At 50.8% G+C, this 23,032-nt stretch overlaps 1 protein-coding gene across 1 annotated transcript in view; it reads left to right on the forward strand.

Annotated features, from left to right (window-relative positions):
• LOC146870169 (uncharacterized) overlaps positions 1 to 23,032 on the forward strand; it is a 165,505-nt gene that overhangs the window by 135,111 nt on the left and 7,362 nt on the right. Inside the window, exon 11 of the mRNA XM_085641584.1 lies at positions 7,034 to 7,915. Within this exon, the coding sequence (XP_085497710.1) occupies positions 7,034 to 7,915 (882 nt within the window). The remainder of the gene's footprint in view (positions 1 to 7,033; positions 7,916 to 23,032) is intronic.

A 23,032-nucleotide genomic window follows, 5' to 3' on the forward strand; every position in this document is an offset into this window, starting at 1 on the left:
TCATGGCCGCTCTGTCCCTGAGCCCCACAGTTACACCACCACGCAAGCGGTCAAGGAGGTCCCCGGTCAGGGTGGTTGAGTCTCCCCCCCTGTCTCCACCCTCCCCCGGTGGCGCTGCGACCCATCCCTCTGACCCCCCCCCCTCCTTGGGGCCTGAGGTCCCTTCGGGTGCAGGGGACTCCCTGGAGGACCTTGCAAAGGTGTGTAGTGCCATCCTGGCCTCCGCCTTTGGCACTGACCCACCCCCTGTGGTGGAGTCCTCCATCCCTGCACCCACAACGCCGCCCCTTTGCCCTGATGTCCCTGCGGTGCCTGTTGCTTCCCCCCTCCCTGATGCCCTCACCAGTGTGGAAGACGATGCCATTTGACTGTGCAGGCAAGGTAGGGGACACGCATCCCACTGTGTCCCCCATCCAGCTGAGAATCATTGACTGCCCTATGGGCTTTGTGAAGATTGAACTGCCTGCGATCCACGGACATTGTGCTCATGCTGAATAAAGCTTAATTTTGTTTTCATTATCACACTACTGCTATGCTGGTATTGGTGTTGGTGGGGCTGCTACATGGTTTTGGGTGGTGTGTAAGGGTTTGGGTGTGTGGGATATGTAGTAGTGTACTGCTCATTGGTGGGACCCTGTGATCTGTGTGCCATCACAAGGTGTTGGCTAACTTTCTTTGTTCATGTAAGCAGTTACTGCATGGTGCACTTGTCCCAGGGTGTATTCCTTCCTCTGTGTACCCAGCTTTCTTCCCTGCAGGGTGTTCCCAATGTTTAGCGCAGAGCTGTGTCTACATGAGCTGTGTGTGTGACGGAGCCCTTCTACTTTGGCCATGCATGCAGGGCCATGTCTCCACCTGCGACAATCGTGGCATCCTTGGTGATCACTGTACTTGTGTGTGGAGTCTGTTGACATGAGTTCTTGGGGACATGTTCCCTTGTAGCCAGTATGCATGTGGATAATTCTGGCCTCACACACATGTGTTACACCCCTCCAGTCTCAGGGCACTGCTGGGAGTGATGGGCACCCACCCCTCCTGTCTCAGGGCACTGCTGGGAGGACTCTGCACACACCCCTCCTGTCTCTGGGCACTGCTGGGAGTGATAGGCACACACCCCTCCTGTCTCAGGGCACTGCTGGGAGGACTCTGCACCCACCCCTCCTGTGTCAGGGCACTGCTGGGAGGACTCCACACCCACCCCTCCTGTGTCAGGGCACTGCTGGGAGGACTCCACACCCACCCCTCCTGTCTCAGGGCACTGCTGGGAGGACTCTGCACCCACCCCTCCTGTGTCAGGGCACTGCTGGGAGGACTCCACACCCACCCCTCCTGTCTCAGGGCACTGCTGGGAGTGATAGGCACCCACCCCTCCTGTCTCAGGGCACTGCTGGGAGGACTCTGCACACACCCCTCCTGTCTCTGGGCACTGCTGGGAGTGATAGGCACACACCCCTCCTGTCTCTGGGCACTGCTGGGAGGACTCCACACCCACCCCTCCTGTCTCAGGGCACTGCTGGGAGGACTCTGCACCCACCCCTCCTGTGTCAGGGCACTGCTGGGAGGACTCCACACCCACCCCTCCTGTCTCAGGGCACTGCTGGGAGGACTCCACACCCACCCCTCCTGTCTCAGGGCACTGCTGGGAGGACTCTGCACCCACCCCTCCTGTGTCAGGGCACTGCTGGGAGGACTCCACACCCACCCCTCCTGTCTCTGGGCACTGCTGGGAGTGATAGGCACCCACCCCTCCTGTCTCAGGGCACTGCTGGGAGGACTCTGCACCCACCCCTCCTGTCTCAGGGCACTGCTGGGAGGACTCCACACCCACCCCTCCTGTGTCAGGGCACTGCTGGGAGGACTCCACACCCACCCCTCCTGTCTCAGGGCACTGCTGGGAGTGATGGGCACCCACCCCTCCTGTCTCAGGGCACTGCTGGGAGGACTCCACACCCACCACTCCTGTCTCAGGGCACTGCTGGGAGTGATAGGCACCCACCCCTCCTGTCTCAGGGCACTGCTGGGAGGACTCTGCACCCACCCCTCCTGTGTCAGGGCACTGCTGGGAGGACTCCACACCCACCCCTCCTGTGTCAGGGCACTGCTGGGAGGACTCCACACCCACCCCTCCTGTCTCAGGGCACTGCTGGGAGGACTCTGCACCCACCCCTCCTGTGTCAGGGCACTGCTGGGAGGACTCCACACCCACCCCTCCTGTCTCAGGGCACTGCTGGGAGTGATAGGCACCCACCCCTCCTGTCTCAGGGCACTGCTGGGAGGACTCTGCACCCACCCCTCCTGTCTCAGGGCACTGCTGGGAGGACTCCACACCCACCCCTCCTGTGTCAGGGCACTGCTGGGAGGACTCCACACCCACCCCTCCTGTCTCAGGGCACTGCTGGGAGGACTCTGCACCCACCCCTCCTGTGTCAGGGCACTGCTGGGAGGACTCCACACCCACCCCTCCTGTCTCTGGGCACTGCTGGGAGTGATAGGCACCCACCCCTCCTGTCTCAGGGCACTGCTGGGAGGACTCTGCACCCACCCCTCCTGTCTCAGGGCACTGCTGGGAGGACTCCACACCCACCACTCCTGTCTCAGGGCACTGCTGGGAGGACTCCACACCCACCCCTCCTGTCTCAGGGCACTGCTGGGAGTGATGGGCACCCACCCCTCCTGTCTCAGGGCACTGCTGGGAGGACTCCACACCCACCACTCCTGTCTCAGGGCACTGCTGGGAGTGATAGGCACCCACCCCTCCTGTCTCAGGGCACTGCTGGGAGGACTCTGCACCCACCCCTCCTGTGTCAGGGCACTGCTGGGAGGACTCCACACCCACCCCTCCTGTCTCAGGGCACTGCTGGGAGGACTCCACACCCACCCCTCCTGTCTCAGGGCACTGCTGGGAGGACTCTGCACCCACCCCTCCTGTGTCAGGGCACTGCTGGGAGGACTCCACACCCACCCCTCCTGTCTCAGGGCACTGCTGGGAGTGATAGGCACCCACCCCTCCTGTCTCAGGGCACTGCTGGGAGGACTCTGCACCCACCCCTCCTGTCTCAGGGCACTGCTGGGAGGACTCCACACCCACCACTCCTGTCTCAGGGCACTGCTGGGAGGACTCCACACCCACCCCTCCTGTCTCAGGGCACTGCTGGGAGGACTCTGCACCCACCCCTCCTGTGTCAGGGCACTGCTGGGAGGACTCCACACCCACCCCTCCTGTCTCAGGGCACTGCTGGGAGTGATAGGCACCCACCCCTCCTGTCTCAGGGCACTGCTGGGAGGACTCTGCACCCACCCCTCCTGTCTCAGGGCACTGCTGGGAGGACTCCACACCCACCACTCCTGTCTCAGGGCACTGCTGGGTGGACTCTGCACACACACCTCCGATTTCTGGATATGTGCGCTTGGCACATACACGGTGGGGGTACGCACAATGCATTTGAGGTGAGGGTACGAGTCTACTGACACTGGTGTGGTGGGGGTACGCTCCGTACGTCCGCGGGTGTGGGTACGGGTCGTACTTACACTGTTGGCATGGGGGGTACGCTCCTTGCATTAGCGGGTGGGGGTACGGGTCGTACTTACACTGTTGGGCTGGGGGGTACGCTCCTTGCATTCGTGGGTGGGGGTTCGAGTCGTACTTACACTGTTGGCATGGGGGGTACGCTCCATGCATACGCGGGTGAGGGTACGGGTCGAACTTACACTGTTGGGGTGGGGGTACGCTCCGTACGTCCGCGGGTGGGGGTACGGGTCGTACTGACACTGTTGGCATGGGGGGTACGCTCCTTGCATACGCGGGTGAGGGTACGGGTCGTACTGACACTGTTGGGGTGGGGGTACGCTCCGTACGTCCGCGGGTGGGGGTACGGGTCGTTCTTACACTGTTGGCATGGGGGGTACGCTCCTTGCATTTGCGGGTGGGGGTACGGGTCGTACTTGCACTGTTGGGCTGGGGGGTACGCTCCTTGCATTCGCGGGTGGGGGTACGGGTCGTACTTACACTGTTGGGCTGGGGGGTACGCTCCATGCATACGCGGGTGAGGGTACGGGTCGTACTGACACTGTTGGGGTGGGGGTACGCTCCGTACGTCCGCGGGTGGGGGTACGGGTCGTTCTTACACTGTTGGCATGGGGGGTACGCTCCTTGCATACGCGGGTGGGGGTACGGGTCGTACTTGCACTGTTGGGCTGGGGGGTACGCTCCTTGCATTCGCGGGTGGGGGTACGGGTCGTACTTACACTGTTGGGCTGGGGGGTACGCTCCTTGCATTCGCGGGTGGGGGTACGGGTCGTACTTACACTGTTGGGCTGGGGGGTACGCTCCTTGCATTTGCGGGTGGGGGTACGGGTCGTACTTACACTGTTGGGCTGGGGGGTACGCTCCTTGCATTTGCGGGTGGGGGTACGGGTCGTACTTACACTGTTGGGCTGGGGGGTACGCTCCTTGCATTCGCGGGTGGGGGTACGGGTCGTACTTACACTGTTGGGCTGGGGGGTACGCTCCTTGCATTTGCGGGTGGGGGTACGGGTCGTACTTACACTGTTGGGCTGGGGGGTACGCTCCTTGCATTTGCGGGTGGGGGTACGGGTCGTACTTACACTGTTGGGCTGGGGGGTACGCTCCTTGCATTCGCGGGTGGGGGTACGGATCGTACTTACACTGTTGGGCTGGGGGGTACGCTCCTTGCATTTGCGGGTGGGGGTACGGGTCGTACTTACACTGTTGGGCTGGGGGGTACGCTCCTTGCATTCGTGGGTGGGGGTTCGAGTCGTACTTACACTGTTGGCATGGGGGGTACGCTCCATGCATACGCGGGTGAGGGTACGGGTCGGACTTACACTGTTGGGGTGGGGGTACGCTCCGTACGTCCGCGGGTGGGGGTACGGGTCGTACTGACACTGTTGGCATGGGGGGTACGCTCCTTGCATACGCGGGTGGGGGTACGGGTCGTACTTACACTGTTGGGCTGGGGGGTACGCTCCTTGCATTCGTGGGTGGGGGTTCGAGTCGTACTTACACTGTTGGCATGGGGGGTACGCTGCATGCATACGCGGGTGAGGGTACGGGTCGAACTTACACTGTTGGGGTGGGGGTACGCTCCATGCATACGCGGGTGGGGGTACGGGTCGTACTTTCACTGTTGGGGTGGGGGGTACGCTCCTTGCATACGGGGTGGGGGTAGGGTCCGTACATATCCGTCCCCACGCTATGTGATGTTTGTGCGGCCCGTACCCAGGCCTTTGCCACGTGGGTGCGATCCGTCCCGCCATTGTTGGGGTGACGTGTGTGGGCGTGGTCCGACTCGTACCCACGCTCTTCAGGCGTGGGTACGGGACGTACCTGTCTGGTTGTGTTGCCGGTTCGCGTGGTGACGGACTTCCGTTGTGGCGGTCGCTGGCTTATCAGGACACGCCCCCACCCCCTCGTGGTGACCAGGGCAGGGGAGTCAGGTATGTCCAGGCCATGTGTGGTGTGTGACTTATGTGGTTGTTTTGTGGCCTGCCCTGGTCGTGCCATCCCCACCCCACCCCACTTTCCCCCCTCCCTTAGTTATTCTGACCTTCTGCGGCGTCTGCGTCGTAACCTGTAGAGGAGGTGTACTGCTATGAGGGCAGGGATGACTCGTAGGTTCGGGTCCATGTCTGTCCGTCGCGTACTGGTCCTCCTTGTTCGCGGCGTCGTCTGTCCGTCGCGTACTGGTGGTCCTTGTTCGCGTCGTCCTGATTTCCCGGCAGTTTTTGGCTGCCGCAAAATATTCACCGTGCGGGGTGACGTCGGTGCGAATCGTGATTCCTGGGTCGTGAATGGCTGGCTGCGTGCGTCCCGACGTCAGGTCGGCGCTTTCCCGGATCGCATTGGTAGGTGTTTTTTGTTCGGTCGGGCTTTTTTACGAATCGTACGGTAATGGTGTACCCGTGCGAATCGTAATTCCTTGTTTGTAAAAATTGACGACCGGGTACGCGTCGGGCGGAGATTATGCTCCGTCCGACGGTTCGTACCCGGTTTTTGCCGGATCGTGATCGGCACCTAAGTCTCTGAAATACTCTTCCTCCTACCTGACAGAGATTCGAAGCACCATGCTCCGCCAGGATTGCCCACTTCTTAACTTAGACGCGCATTCCGACGTAATTTACAAAGCTTGCCCTAAATGCAATCTCAATTGCACCCACTCCTGTACTCAGACACCCCCAATTCCTGAAGCACCACATAAAGATACCATAAGCATTAAATGCGCACTAGTGAATGCGAGATCTATGTGCAAACACAAAGAAGAGGTGGCCGAACTAATATCGGCACACAAATTAGACATTCTGTTCATAACAGAAACATGGGCCGACCTGGCTTCTGACCCCGATCTCGTGACAGCCGTCCCTGAGGGCTACTACATTGTCAGACAAGACAGACCGGCCGGAAAAAAAGGAGGCGGCCTCGCCATAATCCTACTGCAAAATCTAGCAGTAAAAACTGGAACTTCAGCCACTATCCCGGCTGAAACACTATCTTTCTCCATCACGCTTTCCCCCACTCAAGTGTTCAATGGAGTCCTGCTCTATCGCCCCCCTGCGGCCCGAACACCATTTCTCCAATCCATCAGCACTTTATTAGAAACTGTGCCAGAAGTCTCTGACTTCACAATACTCGGAGATTTTAACTTTCATCTAGAAAACACCCTAGACAAAGATACTCTGAGTTTGATTGAGGACCTTAAGGCAGCCGGCCTAAACCAGCTGGTCACCTTACCTACACACAAAGCAGGCCACATTCTTGATGGATTGTTCACGAATAACCCGGCCATTGCCCCCCCTACTGTAACTCCAATTGTATGGTCAGATCACGCAGTGGTGGTTTTCTGCGTTAGTGTTAAAAAACACAAAAATCAACCCTCGGCAAAAAAACAACAGAGGCTCTGCAGGGATTGGAAAAATATAGAAACGATCACCTTAGCCGAAACTCTCGGAAACACTAAACCACCCCCAGTATCTGACCCTCAACTAGCAGCAAATAATTATAACCAATGGCTTACAGATACCTTAAATCAAGTAGCGCCTCTAAAAAGAGTGCGGTCTAATCGTGCAACACCATCAGCCCCATGGTTCTCCGAACTGATAAGAATAGAGAGACAGAAATGCCGCAATCTAGAAAGGCGTTGGCGAGTCAACTATGACAACAACGACAAAGAAAGATACAAACAAGCGCTATCAGACTACAGGAAAACGCTAAGACAGGAAAAAAGCAAATATTTCTGTGAACAGATAGAAAGAGCACAGAATTCCAGTAAGCAACTATACCAGACCGTGGCTACATTAACAACGATACCAACAGCCAATATTACTGAAACCTCCCAAGACCTTTGCAATAAAATGGCCGACTTCTTCAGGACCAAGGTAACTGAAATTTTCGATAAATTTAACAACATCACGAATGAGGAATTGTCAAACGACACCAAGAACATAGAACTTACGTCCTCATCTCTGAACGAATTTATCCCCCCATCACTAACAGAAATAAAAGACCTCATTAAAACCACTATGTCAGGATCCCCTCTTGATCCATGCCCACCAACCATTATCAAACTAACATCTGATGTAGTAGCACCAATCCTGGAGAACATCTGCAGCACCATTTGTGAGACAGGAACATATCCCCAAAATTGGAAAACTGCAATAATAAAGCCTCTATTAAAGAAACCAACTCTTAACACCTTGGAATTAAAAAATTACCGCCCTATAGCAGCTCTCCCTTACCCATCAACAATTCTTGAAAAAGCCATAAACAAACAGCTGGCCAACTACATTGATCAAAATAACCTGTTGGATAACACCCAGTTCGGGTTCAGAAGAGGACATGGAACGGAGACAGCGCTCATCAAGGCCTCTGAAGAGATCAGACAGATCATGGACCAGGGCGGTTCGGCTGTTCTGATCCTGCTAGATCTATCAGCGGCCTTTGACACGGTCGATCATAACATCCTGATCGACCGTGTCAAAGCTATGGGCATAAAGGGCAGGGCTGTGGAACTTCTGACCTCTTTCCTAGCCAATAGAGAACAGTCAGTGAAGATGGGGAACTTCTATTCACCAACGTTCGTGCTGCCATGCGGAGTCCCCCAGGGATCCTCGCTGAGTCCGACACTTTTCAACATCTATGTGTCGGACATGGCGAGGATCATTAAAACCCATGGAATGGGAGTGACTTCGTACGCCGACGACACCCAGTTGGTGTTGGCAGTACATAAGAACGGGATTGAAGTAGCAGCCAACTTTCAGACCGGTATGAGAGCCATTAGTCACTGGATGGACAATAATTGTCTAAAACTAAACACCGATAAGACCGAGGTAATGGTGTTTGGAGACCTAAAACCATCTTGGTCTCCGATCTGGTGGCCATCGGAAATGGGCAATCCACCTATCCCAGTTTCTAAGGTCAGAAACCTAGGAGTGTTGTTCGACAACAAACTAGGTTTCACCAATCACGCCAACGCAGTGGTCTCCTCTTCCTTCTTCACGCTACGGAAGGTGAAAAAGCTACTACCCTACCTACCACTGTCTGCAGGGAAAACCCTGATGTCCTCCTTGGTGTTATCCAAGGTGGACTACTGCAACGGGCTTCTGCTGAACGCCCAGGAGCAGGTCCTCAAAAAGCTACAAATGGTGCAGAACGCCGCGGCGCGAATCCTGACCAGAACACCCAAGTTTGCACCGATTTCATCAGTCATTTACCAACTTCACTGGCTCCCAATAAAAAAGAGAACCAAATTCAAGGCTCTGTGCATTATATACAGAGCACTGAACAGCCAAGGACCCGACTTCTTTAGGGAATCACTGCAGCTGTACGTTCCCAAAAGAGCGCTAAGATCAGCCTCATCCGCTTCACTATGCATTCAACGAGTGAGAACAGTCACCTGGGGAGACAGACGCTTCATGGTGGCCGCCTCGAGGCTCTGGAACTCCTTGCCCCATCACATAAAAACCAGCCCCTCACTATTGCTCTTCAGAAGGCAAGTGAAGACATGGCTATTCACTCAATAATGCACAGGACGTGCCTCCTTGTCTGCCCAGCGCCGAGACACCATTTATGGTATTTGTTCGCGCTTTAGAAATTTAGAAATAATAATAATAGTAGGTCACTCTGAGTATTGAGTCAATAATTTTCCTTAGGAATATAAGGCATTAACACTTTTGAAGTGAAGCAATCATTTTTGTATACATGTTAAAATGTGCAGATGTTGGCAATAACTTTTTATGGGGATAAAAACCAAGTGGTTTTTACATTCAGACAGATAATCCCCTAAAAGACAGAAATGCAGGTGGAATGGCTTCTGCTCCGAGTAAAAAAGACATGACCTAGGAATTCAAGTTGGACTGTTCGGTTTGCCCTAGATTCATAGTGGCTTACTGGTGGTTACTCTGACCCCCGCCTTTTTCTTTCTCTCGTAAGGGTAAAAAGGTGCATCAAAGAATTAATGAATTGGAGGTAGAAGAAAAATCCCTCGGAGCAAGACATATCTTAATAAACCCCCAGACACCTTCCTGCCCTAAAATTCCATCACCGTCCACCTATTTGAACACTTCTGCATATTTTCTTTACTACTTATTGATTATTCAGCAATCTACTTGCAATCAGAAGAGTTTCTCTAATTAGTACCCACCCAGTAGTGTATACCTATCAAAATCTTTGGATTTTATTGTGTATAACAGTGACCATTTAAATTTCCCAATGAGCTTATATATTGAGTCTTTTAGCTAACTACACTACGGAAGCAAAAGTGAAGTATAAAAACATTTAAGTGATTCTAGTGGGCCGTCACAGTCAAGCCTATCAGAGTCACATAATTAACTAGGTAATAAACCTTCCATTGCATGGACTACATCCCCTAATACATAAAAAAAAGATATTGAAGGAAGTTTCAATCGTTGAACTACGGATTTTAACACATTCTGTATATGTGCAAAAGAACAGGAGATACAACAAAACGTCTTTGCTCACAAAATGGTCAAGCTCAAAGAAAGTTCTACATACACCACTGACCGCAGCATGCCTAAAACAAATTTGAGCATGGATGAAGGAAAATAGTTTTATATTTAACATGACAAAGACCACGTTGATGGTAAACAAGGTCAACGTCAACAATCCTACTTGCTGAAATCCCTCTGATCTCCACCCCTGACAGTTCACAAAAGCAAGAATTTAATAGACATATTTTATAGCAGTCTTTCCTTTGCCACTCAAGTAGCCAACATCATAACACAAGGAATTGTTCAACACCAGGGAAAATACATCCCTGCTCATCTCAGACTCTCCCAAAGCATTCTAATAGTGCAATCACTGCCGCTGTAATGTTCGATTGTAATGCGCTCTACTCAGAAACGCACAAAAGTACATTGACGTTACTGAAAAAAACTTGCTGCAGTAATCATCTTTGGTGCAAGAAAATGAAAACAGTTCACCCCAGTGTGCACCTTTCTCGGGGCCCAATGACTTCAAGGTTGTATGGTTAATGCATTACAGTATCTTGAAACATGACCCTTTGTATTTCCATCACACAGTCAACCACTTCCAACTCAGCAGCTAACATTGCTCAAATTAACACTTCAGACCCCAAACCCCGTAGACAGGGAGGAAGTCCTTCATTTCTCTGGATGCAAGTTGTTGCAGCACGCGTTTCCCAGACATCCCCAACTCTCTGCAACTGAAAAGAAACCTGGCAAAGCCCTGAGCAAGAAATACTTGCCTGTTAACAATTAACAGGACTACATTGTTCTCCCACCTCTGTGACCTAGTGCCCATCTTTCCCTGCCTCTTCCTAGCTAAACTCCAACACCCTAATCCACTTTCCGTCTCCAAGACTGGTATTTTGCAAGTACTGTAAAGAGGCTAGTTTAGCTTATAGAACTACATACATTCAATTAGTGGCTGCCTGGATCAGAAGCATAAGGCAGTGCCGGCACGTAAGCATTGGAAATATAAGGACACACTCTACATACCATACGACTGTACAACACAGTACAGAGCGATTTGTACTTATTTCATTTTAAAATGTAATCGTTTTAGAAATAGAATATTTTCTTTAGTGCCACAATGAGCTGCCATGCCCCTGAACCTTAAACAGACTGATGCAAAGGTCCTAGTTACAATGACAGTAACAGTACAAAATGGCCCCAGCCTGAAATGACAGGGGCATCATCAAACTGTGAAGACTGCAGTATGATTATTCGCGTTAACAATGTTGAGAAGACCAGAGTCTGTAAGAAGAGAGTGCAATAAATGCAAATTGATAATGGCGCTTCCCAGCCCTTTATATTCTAGGAGCTACATGTAGAACTACATGTAGAGCAGAGTAGAAGTAATGTGGCCTGCTGAAGGCATAAGTGCTTCACCCCACACTGAGCAGATTAAGACCTGAAAACAGTTTTGACAAGCTCTTCTTTTATTAATTCATTTATTTGGCCTCTGGGTTCTTCATTGTGCCTCAAGAACACCTCATTACTGGGAATACATCAAAAAGTCATATATAAGAAAATACGTACAGCTTAGAATCAGAGATGGTTAGGGCGGAGTGGGTGGGAGAAGATGATTAGGTCAGCAAGAGATTCCTGGGCCCTCCCACTTCTCAGAGCGGCTGGGGAAGTGCTTATTTTACTTTGAATTTGTGTTTTAGTTTTCTCCTAAGCATTTCAACTTCCTGTTGCATATTTAGGGCGTGGCAGAGCAGGAGCAACATTGTAAATTATCAGGACTGCCACCCACCCAGCCCCAGTTCTGCGTCCTCATGTACAAGTGTGGGAAGCACCAGGCTACGAACAGCCCAGTGGCACTAGCAAAGCATGGCAGTCCCAGTAGGTTAACTGCGGAAGGTATTTTGACATGCACAGAGGAAACTCCCTGGGTATAAGGGACCATATTTTTTTAGGTGTTTGGAAGAGAATGATGCATTGGCTGCAACAACATGGCTGACCTCCCGGCTTTCCGCTTTGCTGAAAGTGCATCTATCGCACAAGCAGATGGACTTTTGCTAAAGTCATCCTAGCCTGGTGGGGGTGGGTCAATCGCTTAATGTGACAGGCAGGCTGATGCCAGCGCTGGAGACTAGGTCCTCTACCTGCCTGCCAAGCGGCTGCGCTGTCTGATCATCTCTGGATGAGGCCACTACTATGCCCTTTTATGAAGAAAAAAACTAAACTAAAAGATGGAGCTGAGCTTCTGTTGGTCTCCTCTTCTGTGAGAGGTGAAGGTGGAGGTGTGCAGCCTCTCAGATTGGACCTCGCGTGCTACAAATCATTCATTCATACCAACCAGGAGAGGCCGCATAGGCTACAAATGAGTTAGAATGTATCACTGCATATGGTGGCTGTTCCTCCCTGAATACAACACCGAATCTTTTTACGCCCGGTTGCGATAATGCCCAGTTCAGGGGCTGGTTGGCATGGTCGGTCAATGCATCTATTGCTGAGATCTGCGCGTGGTGAGAGGGTGATGGGTGCAATAGTGGTGTGTCGTTGGGCCTCCCATTCTCGCGAGGTTAATTATATGACCACTATTGAGACGGATAAAAGTAGTTGCAGGTGACAGCTCCTGGAGAAAGTTCAGTTTTGAGAGTGTGCTTTGTAGCGATACAATAACCACTTAAGTCGGTGTATTTGACACTCTAGACCAGAGCTTTTCAAACTGCGTGTCCCGACACAGTACTGTGTCGCCTGCAAATGGTGGGTGTGTCGCGGGATGACACTGGTATTAACGGGCACTTAGCACATAACTGCTGCTAATTAAGAGGCATTCCTTTGAAAGCTTTGTTCTCACTATGCCTCATCTATTGCATAACGTCTCCCAGTAAATGGTCTTTTAAAGACCTGTGAATTACTTGGGTGCAGCTGTGTGCGTGCCCGGGAAGCTGGGGTGAGGTGACAGAGGGTGACAGACAGAGGGAGATAGAGGGAGGAAGACAGAGGGAGGGAGACAGAGAGAGAGGAAGGGAGACAGAGGGAGGGAGACAGCGACATACAGGGACAGAGACAGGGACAGGCAGACAGATAGAGGCAGAGACAGGGACAGGGACAGACAGATAGAGGCTGAGACTGAGACAGACAGAGACAGAGAGGCAGAGAGACAGAGAGGGAGACAGAGAGGAAGAGGGAGACGGAGGGAGACAGAGGGAGAGAGGGAGACAGAGGGTGACAGAGGGAGGGAGAGGGAGGGATACAGAGAGAGAGAGGGAGACAGAGGGAGACAGAGAAAGAGGGAGACAGAGGGAGGGAGACAGAGAGGGAGAGAGGGAGGGAGACAGAGGGAGGGAGACAGGGAGACAGATAGAGGGAGACAGAGGGAGGGAGATAGACAGAGGGAGACAGACATAGACAGACAGAGGGAGGGAGACAGAGAGAGAGGGAAACTGTGGGAGACAGAGAGAGAGGGAGACAGAGGGAGGGAGTCTGGGGTAGACAGAGGGAGGGAGACAGAGAGAGGGAGACAGAGAGAGGGAGACAGAGGAAGACAGACAGAGGGAGACAGACAGAGGGGGAGACAGAGAGAAAGGGAGACAGCGAGAGAGGGAGACAGAGTGAGGGAGACAGACAGAAGGAGACAGAGAGAGGGAGACAGAGAGACAGACAGAGGGAGGGAGACAGAGGGAAGAAAACAGAGGGAGGGAAACAGAGGGAGGGAGACAGAGGGAAGGAGGCAGAGGGAAGGAGACAGAGGGAAGGAGACAGAGAGGGAGACAGAGAGAGGGAGAGAGAGAGGGAGAAAGAGGGAGCGAGGCAGAGAGAGGGAGACAGAGAGAGGGAGAGAGAGAGGGAGACAGAGGGAGGGAGACAGAGAGAGAGAGGGAGACAGAGAGAGAGACAGAGGGAGGGAGACAGAGGGAGAGAGACAGAGGGAAGGAGACAGAGGGTGACAGACAGAGGGAGGGAGACAGACAGAGGGAGACAGACAGAGGGAGACAGAGGGATGGAGACAGAGGGAAGGAGACAGAGGGAAGGAGACAGAGGGAGGGAGACAGAGGGAGGGAGACAGATAGAGGGAGACAGATGGAGGAAGAGAGAGGGAGGGAGACATAGGGAGGGAGAGAGAGTGAGGGAGACAGAGGGAGAGAGAGAGAGAGAGAGAGAGAGAGAGAGAGAGGGAGATAGAGAGAGGGAGACAGAGAGAGAGGGAGACAGACAGAATGAGAGAGACAGAGGGAGAGAGAGGGAGGGAGAGAGAGAGAGAGAGAGAGGGAGGGAGACAGAGAGAGAGGGGGAGGGAGACAGAGAGACAGAGAGAGGAAGGGAGACAGAGACACAGACAGACAGAGATAGAGGCAGAGACAGACAGAGACAGGGACAGACAGATAGAGGCAGAGACAGGGGCAGACAGATAGAGGCAGAGAAAGACAGAGACGGAGAGGGAGACAGAGGGAGGGAGACAGTGACATACAGGGACAGACAGAGACAGGGACAGACAGACAGATAGAGGCAGAGACAGGGACAGGGACAGACAGATAGAGGCAGAGACTGAGACAGACAGAAACAGAGAGGCAGAGAGGGAAAGAGGGAGAGGGAGACAGCGGGTGACAGAGGGAGGGAGAAGGAGGGAGACAGAGAGAGAGGGAGACAGAGGGAGACAGAGAGAGAGGGAGACAGTGGGAGGGAGACAGAGAGGGAGAGAGGGAGGGAGGGAGACAGAGGGACAGAGACATAGGGAGACAGAGAGGGAGACAGAGGGTGACAGACAGAGGGAGGAGGGTGACAGAGGGAGGGAGGGAGACAGATAGAGGGAGACAGATGGAGACAGGCAGAGGGAGGGAGATAGAGAGAGAGGGAAACCGTGGGAGACAGAGAGAGAGGGAGACAGAGGGAGGGAGACAGAGGCAGGGAGTCCGGGATAGTTAGAGGGAGGGAGAGGGAGATAGAGAGAGGGAGACAGAGAGAGGGAGACAGACAGAGGGAGACAGACAGAGGGAGACAGACAGAGGGAGGGAGACAGAGGGAGGGAGACAGAGTGAGGGAGACAGAGGGACGAAGACAGAGGGACAGAGAGAGGGAGACAGAGAGAGGGAGACATAGATAGGGAGGGAGACAGACAGAGGGAGACAGACAGAGGGAGGAGGGCGACAGAGGGAGGGAGACAGATAGAGGGAGACAGATGGAGGGAGACAGAGGGAGGGAGACAGAGGGAGGGAGACAGGGAGGTAGACAGAAGGACGGAGACAGAGGGATGGAGACAGAGGGAGACAGTGAGAGAGGGAGACAGGGGGAGACAGAGAGAGAGGGAGACAGAGAGAGAGACAGAGACAGAGGGAGACAGAGGGAGACAGACAGAGGGAGACAGAGGGAGAGAGAGAGAGTGGGAGACAGAGGGAGGGACACAGAGGGAGGGAGACAGAGTGAGGGAGACATAGGGACGGAGACAGAGGGACGGAAACAGAGAGAGGAAGACAGAAGGCGACAGACAGAGGGAGACAGAGGGAGACAGACAAGAGGGAGGCAGACAGAGGGAGGGAGACAGAGGGAAAGAGAGGGAGGGAGACAGAGAGAGGGAGACAGAGAGAGAGGGAGTCATACAGAGTACGGGAGACAGAGGGAGACAGAGAGAGATAGAGAGCAGGAGAGAGAGGGAGACAGAGGGAGGGAGGGACACAGAGGGAGAGACACAGAGAGAGAGAGACAGAGGGAGGAAGAGGGAGAGCGAGAGGGAGCGAGAGGGAGAGAGAGGGAGAGGGAGGGAGACAGATGGACGGAGACAGAGGGAGGGAGACAGAGGGATGGAAACAGAGGGAGACAGAGAGAGGGAGACAGAGAGAGAGGGAGTCATACAGAGTACGGGAGACAGAGGGAGACAGAGAGAGAGAGAGAGCAGGAGAGAGAGGGAGAGAGAGAGAAATAGAGAGAGGGTGGGAGACAGAGAGAGGGGGAGGGAGACGAAGAGAGAGACAGAGAGAGGTAGGGAGACAGACAGCGATAGAGACAGAGACAGACTGAGACAGGGACAGACAGAGACAGATTGAGGCAGAGACAGGGGCAGACAGATAGAGGCAGAGACATGGACAGGGACAGACAGATAGAGGCAGAGACTGAGACAGAGAGAGGCAGAGAGACAGAGAGGGAGACGGAGAGGGAGAGGGAGATGGAGGGAGACAGAGGGAGAGAGAGAGAAGGAGACAGAGGGTTACAGAGGGAGGGAGGGAGAGGGAGGGAGACAGAGAGAGGGAGACAGAGGGAGACAGAGAGAGAGGGAGGCAGTGGGAGGGAGGCAGAGGGAGGCAGAGGGAGGCAGAGGGAGGGAGTCAGGTGGAGACAGAGGGAAGGAGAGGGAGGGAGAGAGACAGAGGGAGGGAGGCAAAGGGAGGGAGACAGAGGGGAGAGACAGAGGGAGAGAGACAGAGGGAGAGAGACAGAGGGAGGCAGACAGAGGGAGAAAGAGGGAGAGCGAGAGGGAGACAGAGGGAGAGAGAGAGGGAAAGGGAGGGAGACAGAGGGAGGGAGACAGAAGGACAGAGACAGAGGGAGGAAGACAGAAGGACGGAAACAGAGGGAGACAGAGAGCGGGAGACAGATGGTGACAGACGGAGGGAGACAGACAGAGGGAGGGAGACAGACAGAGGGAGGGAGACAGTGGGAGGGGGAGACAGAGAGAGAGGGAGACAGAGAGGGAGACAGGGAGGGAGAGACACAGAGGGAGAGACACAGAGGGAGAGAGACAGAGGGAGGAAGAGGGAGAGCGAGAGGGAGCGAGAGGGAGAGAGAGAGGGAGAGGGAGGGAGACAGATGGACGGAGACAGAGGGAGGGAGACAGAGGGATGGAAACAGAGGGAGACAGAGAGAGGGAGACAGAGGGCGACAGACAGAGGGAGACAGACAGATGGAGGGAGACAGAGGGAGGGAGACAGATAGAGTGAGGAGGGCGACAGAGGGAGCGAGACAGATAGAGGGAGACAGAGGGAGGGAGACAGACAGAGTGAGACAGAGGGAGACAGAGGGAGGGAGACAGAGGGAGAGAGAGGGAGGGAGACAGAGGGAGAGGGAGGGAGACAGTGGGAGAGAGAGGGAGACAGAGGGAGGGAGACAGTTAGAGAGAGAGAGAGAGAGAGAGACACAGACAGAGTGAGTGAGACAGAGGGAGACAGAGAGAGGGAGAGAGGGAGGGGAGGGAGAGAGAGTGCGAGAGAGAGAGAGAGAGATAGAGAGACGGAGGGAAAGAGAAAGAGAGGGAGGGAGTGAGGGAGAGAGAGGGAGGGAGAGATAGAGAGAGGGAGGGAGACAGAGAGAGAAAGAGAGAGAAAGAGAGAGAGAGAGCGATGTGTGTATGCCGGGTCTGGTGGCTCAGTGGACAAAGGCATCCACTGCAGGGGCCTGTGTTCAACCTCATGGTCTCATATTTGCTTGAAAATGCACCATTTGCCCACTTATATTTCAAAATCTTTTTCAGGGGGTAAACCCCCCCCCCCCGAATCCCCTTTAAGTGGTTCGGCCTCGCTTGCTACGCTCGCTCGCTACACTGCCTTACTGTGTCCCAAAATGATGCATCTCCAAAAAGTGTGTCTCCAACATGAAAAGTTTGGAAAGCTGTGCTCTAGACACACCTGCACAAGCAGCCTTATGACAAGCCTCCTCTCTGGCGCTTTTATTAAGTTGGTATCTCTTATGCGAATCAGATAAAGTCTGTGTGAATGACATTATTGTTTTTAAATTAGCAGCAAGCAGAAGTAAAGCACCCTTTCTTAGCAGCATTGTCACCACTCTTTTGGTGTAAGGCTCTAAAAGTCGTCATGTTCAACAGTCTAGCTTTCAGGCCGATTCCAAACCTGGGATAATGCAATCCTGAATGCATGTCAGACCTCTGGCTTGCAGAATAATTATTGTACTAAATATGAATTTTGGGACTCCAGCCTAGAAGTGTAATAGAAGTCTAATTTTTACAACTGGTAGAAGTGCAGCTGCTCTACGTTAATTATGTACTCAACAAACATATGGTTGTGTACCCCCCGACCAACGGGAACAGGTAAGTCTTGGATGTGATTCACCTTGGGGCTTGCATAGCAACTATTCACAATTGAAAGCCAATACAATGTCAGGCATGTTGCAATTTCTCTGGCAAAAGTAAACTAGTTGTTTAAGAGAGAGCGCTGTACTGTAACAGCTGCCAGAGGTGCTCCATGATAAGATGGAGAAATTAGGATAATCATATGTAATACCAGAAGCCGATTTTCTACGGCCAATTAGATTCCATTTAATACATTAGTAGCAGCTAATCCACTGCTAAAGAGTTTGTCGCTAGAAATAATTGGTAGGTAATAAAATTTCTCCCAATAGAAAGTGAGGTCACAGAGATTCACCAATTAGCCAATGGGGAGCTGCCGGAGATGGGAACTGTCTCGTCTGCTGATGCTACTCTTAATGTACCTAGGTCGAACCTTTATGGTTTTGGGATGCCGCTGTTCACGTCCTTCCCATTCCTCAATTAGACCCTGTTTGCCACCTGAAATATCATGTGACTTCACACAGTAAGAGGTGTTGCCCTCTTCTTAGCTAGATTTATTGGACAGTAGCTTATAATAAAGGCATCCTTTTGTATAGTACTCAGATGCCCCTGTCTGCAGGTGGTTATAAGGTTCCAGAATATCAGACTATGGACTAAAGACAGTGTCCAGGGGATTAATTTGTGGGAAGAATACGTAGAAGTTGAATTTATAAATTGTTAGTTGAACTTACACGTTGTCAGAACCGTGTAGGAAATAAGTCATGACAATTCATTGTTATTCCATAAATTTGAGAAATATAGTGGACCAAAAATCAGTGACGTGTTTCCATACAAATAAATTGGATTTGAAAATCGTACATATATATATATATATGAACACGGAAAAAATCACAGGGCATATAAACTAGTGCTGCAGCATGTTAAAAAAACAGAGGTGGATGGTGGGAGCACACTGCCTCACATCCCAGTACACAGTTTGCCCCAATGCATCATGGTGAATGCAGTGCATGATTACATTTACTTCAGCAGTAGTCAGTGTTTAGTTTGAGATGGTGGTTTGCGGAGCTCCACACCAGCAGGTAATTGTCAACACTGGTGCTTGTGACAGTCTGCCAGAAGATGGCGCTGCCTGGCTAATTTTGAGATTACCGCAACAACATAATTATTAATTCAATATACATTAAAAATCACTATTACCTGCCACCCAAGCTATTCTCATAGCTTTGGGGGCCTGAAATAGTCAAAATTGTCACACTTGTAGCTGTATGATGCTTAGAAGTTGTGCTGTCACTATCATTGGCAGCGTGGCAGGGGCAATTCTTGGTGCAAGCTGAGTGACCTCCTGACTAGAGCCCTGGCACTTATGTTTTTCACAAATTTAGCACTGGAGTAGTCTTTTCATTTTTCACCCTTCTTGGTGGCCTGTACTGTGTAACTCTAGACACGTTTTCAGGATTCATTCCTTCATCAGTAGAGAGCTACAAGTCATTTGGGGGTGCTGGAAATGCTGCCCAAATTCTTCTGAGGTCTCTGTGCCACTCACTAGGTGCAGGTCCATTAACACAAGCTCATCAGCTCAGGAGCTCCAGGGAGCCTTTTAAACAGGAGGGTGGGAGCACAATGACCCGGATGTATGACATTACAACGCGTGTCATTTCAACACAGTTACATCGCATGCGTTACAACGCATGCGATGTTACAATGCTATGCAATTACAACGCAAGTCTTTAAATCGACTTGCACTAGATGGCGTGCTAACATTAGAAAAGTGTAATTTACTATTCCAACTCCAGTCCACGTAACAGTAGGGAAGGTGTTGGGATAGTAAACTACACTATTTGTAATGTTAGCACGCCATCTAGCGCAAGTCGATGTAAAGACTTGCGTTGTAATGGCATTGCGTTGTAACATCGCATGCGTTGTAACGCATGCGATGTAAAAGCTGCGCATGGTAAAAACCACGTTGTAATGGCTGTTCCCCCAATGACCCACATCCATGCACTCAGTTTTCCCCAATGCATCACGGTAAATGCAGTGCATGATACACACAAGTTTTATAGTAATCATTTGGGTGGAGACTTATCAAGCATTTACGCCCACAGACTACAGAATGTTAACCATCCCATGATCTAGAATTTTGGAAAGGCATTTAGGCAGTGCTGTTTCTTTTTACAGTTTTATATAGCACAAACTCAACCCAAAGGCAGTAGAGCACCTTACATGAGCACCAGTTACATTACTACACAAGATCATATTTGAGGAGATTAAGTGATTTACCCAGATTCACAGGATGTTAAGCCAGCGCCGAGACTTGAACCTGGTGCCATAGTTCAGAAGTCGTAAGCTCTGTCTGGACACCACATCCTCTCCTAAATTTGTACTTAATTTGTATGATTATACCACCTACTGCACCTGCCAGCACTGACAATGACAATCCCAACACAACTACTAACCATCTCACTCCTACAAGTGTATCAATTCAGACTATTCCAGACTTCTCAAAGTTCTAGGAATGGTGTGGGCGGCAAGTGCTATTTATTTTGAATGTATATTGAATTATTAATATTGTTGTTGTGCTTATCTCAAACGTAGACAGACTGCCCCACCATGTGGTGGACTGTCATTAGTTAGTGTTGATAATTAAATGCTGGTGCCGAGCACCGGAAACCACAGGCTCACATTAAGCACTGCTTTTAGTTGCTTTTTTTCTTTTGTCCTAAAGATGCAACGGTGCAATGGATTTATCTGAGAATTAAGGCCTATTACACTTTTCAGAACAGTTAAAACTGGTTCATTTTTTTAATAATGTATATTGTCTTTATTGGCAAGCAGGCTATTTTTTTGTGTATATTGTCTTTATTGACTTTTTGCCGTAATACACATTGTCTTTCTCTATTGGTGGTAGTTTATTCAATCTATGTCTTTGTTGATACCAGCTGAATGAGATTCTGTCAATGAATGTGGCTCTGTTCTAACTAATGCTGCTTCGACTTTGTCTCCATATCCTTTATTCCACTATTTATAATTCTATACAGTTTTTGCTAATGTGTTTTTTAATATTGGTTTTGTCTAATGTTTTCCATTTGTTTTCCATTTGTGTGATCACGTCAGATTTTGGTGCATGAATGCAATCTGATTTGTGATGTGTGCATAAGGGAACAATAGGCATAAACAGCTATAAGAACAAACTTTGGGGCGATTCACAAACGTAACTTACACATGCGTAATTTACATGCTCAATTTACTCTCACACTTTTGATTTGTTCGGCATCTTCAGTGGTTGGTTATTCTTAATATTGAGAATATCCGCATGAATTTGCAGGTTTATTCCAAAATGTCAGGGAAATCGAGGTGAAATTCTTAGAATTCAATGATTGGTGTACATTGCTCTGTAGCATTCAGAATAAAAAAGATATATTTTAGATTGTTTCGTTTTTATAAGAACTAAGCAGTAGAGACTCAAGAGGCAAGCATAATAAGGGCACATATTTCACAGAAAATGCTTATAGAAATAACTACTGTAGCATTAGCTCCAATGGAGAAAGCTATCACCTATTAAAGAGGGCTGTTAGCTAGATCTCACTTATTGCTGCACTGACTTAGCAGCCCATAATTACTTTCAGAGCCTCAGGTGTGTTTTGCAATGCTGCATGCTTTTCCCCTTTACAGTTTAACAAACTGTGGTTGGCAGTTCAACTCTGCAAAGCATCAGCACCAGAGGCTGTGCTTCCACTGAGATGTCTATTTGGAGGCATGCAGCACAAACACATTTTTTTCATTTTTAATGTGCATATTACTTGTGAGTGTTTTGTGTGTGTGTATATATATATATTCACTACAAGTAAAGAGTCAATCACACTGCTACTAAATCCTCCATCCAGCTTTTTATATATCCACTCATTCTTCAATGCAGATTGCTATATATGTAATACATATTTAAATAACGAACCAAACCACATTCACTGGATGATGTCATCAGTGATGTCATTTGAGATGTCATCAGTGATGTCATCAGTGATGTGACTGACCATGTCATGAATGATGTAATATGTGGCATCATGAGCAGTGGATTGCGGGCGCGCGAGTTATAGTTAGCAGAACTAACTATAACGGAGGAATTTCCATGGTTTTGTACGATTGAAATGTCCAGCTAACTATAACACCCCTGAAACCTATGGTTTTTTCAGTGAATTTCTAAGGTTTTTTAAATGCTAATTCCTAACTATAACGTGCCTGAAACCGATGTTTTTTTCAGTGAATTTCAATGGTTTTTTAAATGCTAATTTGTAACTATAACGTGCCTGAAATCTATGTTTTTTCAGTTAATTTCTAAGGTGCTTTAAATGCTAGTTTCTAACTACGCCTACAGAGGTAGGACATGTGAAGAAAGAAGAAAAAACACACAGAAAGAAGAAAAAGAAATGCAGAAAGAAGCAAAAGAAGTCCACAAAGACGAAGAAAAGTGCAGGAAGAAGGAAGACATGCAGAAAGAACAAACAGAGGAGCAGAAAGAGACCTTGTTGTACAATCATCCAGTACCCTCAACTTTTTCAGATGGGTACTGGTGGTAACTGACTCTGACTAACCAGTCCTAGAGCCAGTGCTATGCTAAAAGTCACTTAGAATACAGTTAAAACACCTACATACACTAGGCAACACTATGCGTAGGGGTACCCCTGTGATAAGAATGACCTCCTCTATAAGCCCCTAGTACAAAATAGGGCATGGGGATTAAAACTACCTCTTAAAACGCTCCACAGGGTGCGTTTGCACACTGGTGAAGGGAGGGGGGGCTGAGCTGACGTGTGCAAACACGCCCTGTGGCCGTTGTAATTTGGGGGATTAAGTCCCCTTGAATCCTGAGTGTCCCTTGGGTCCAACTAGCTCACCAGGTATCTCCAGTTAGCGCAACAGAGCTGCGTTGCAGAGAGGTGTAAAATGTGGCATTGCCTGGACCACCTCTCTGCAACGCAGCGCAGTGGCGCTTAATGGAAGCACCTGGTGGGCTAGTTGGCCCCCATGGGCCCTCAGGATTGAAGAGGAATTAATTCCCCAACTTAAAACACGCCA

The sequence above is a fragment of the Triturus cristatus genome, chromosome 1_1 (assembly GCF_964204655.1).
Source record: "Triturus cristatus chromosome 1_1, aTriCri1.1, whole genome shotgun sequence".
Classification (NCBI taxonomy): Eukaryota; Metazoa; Chordata; class Amphibia; order Caudata; family Salamandridae; genus Triturus; species Triturus cristatus.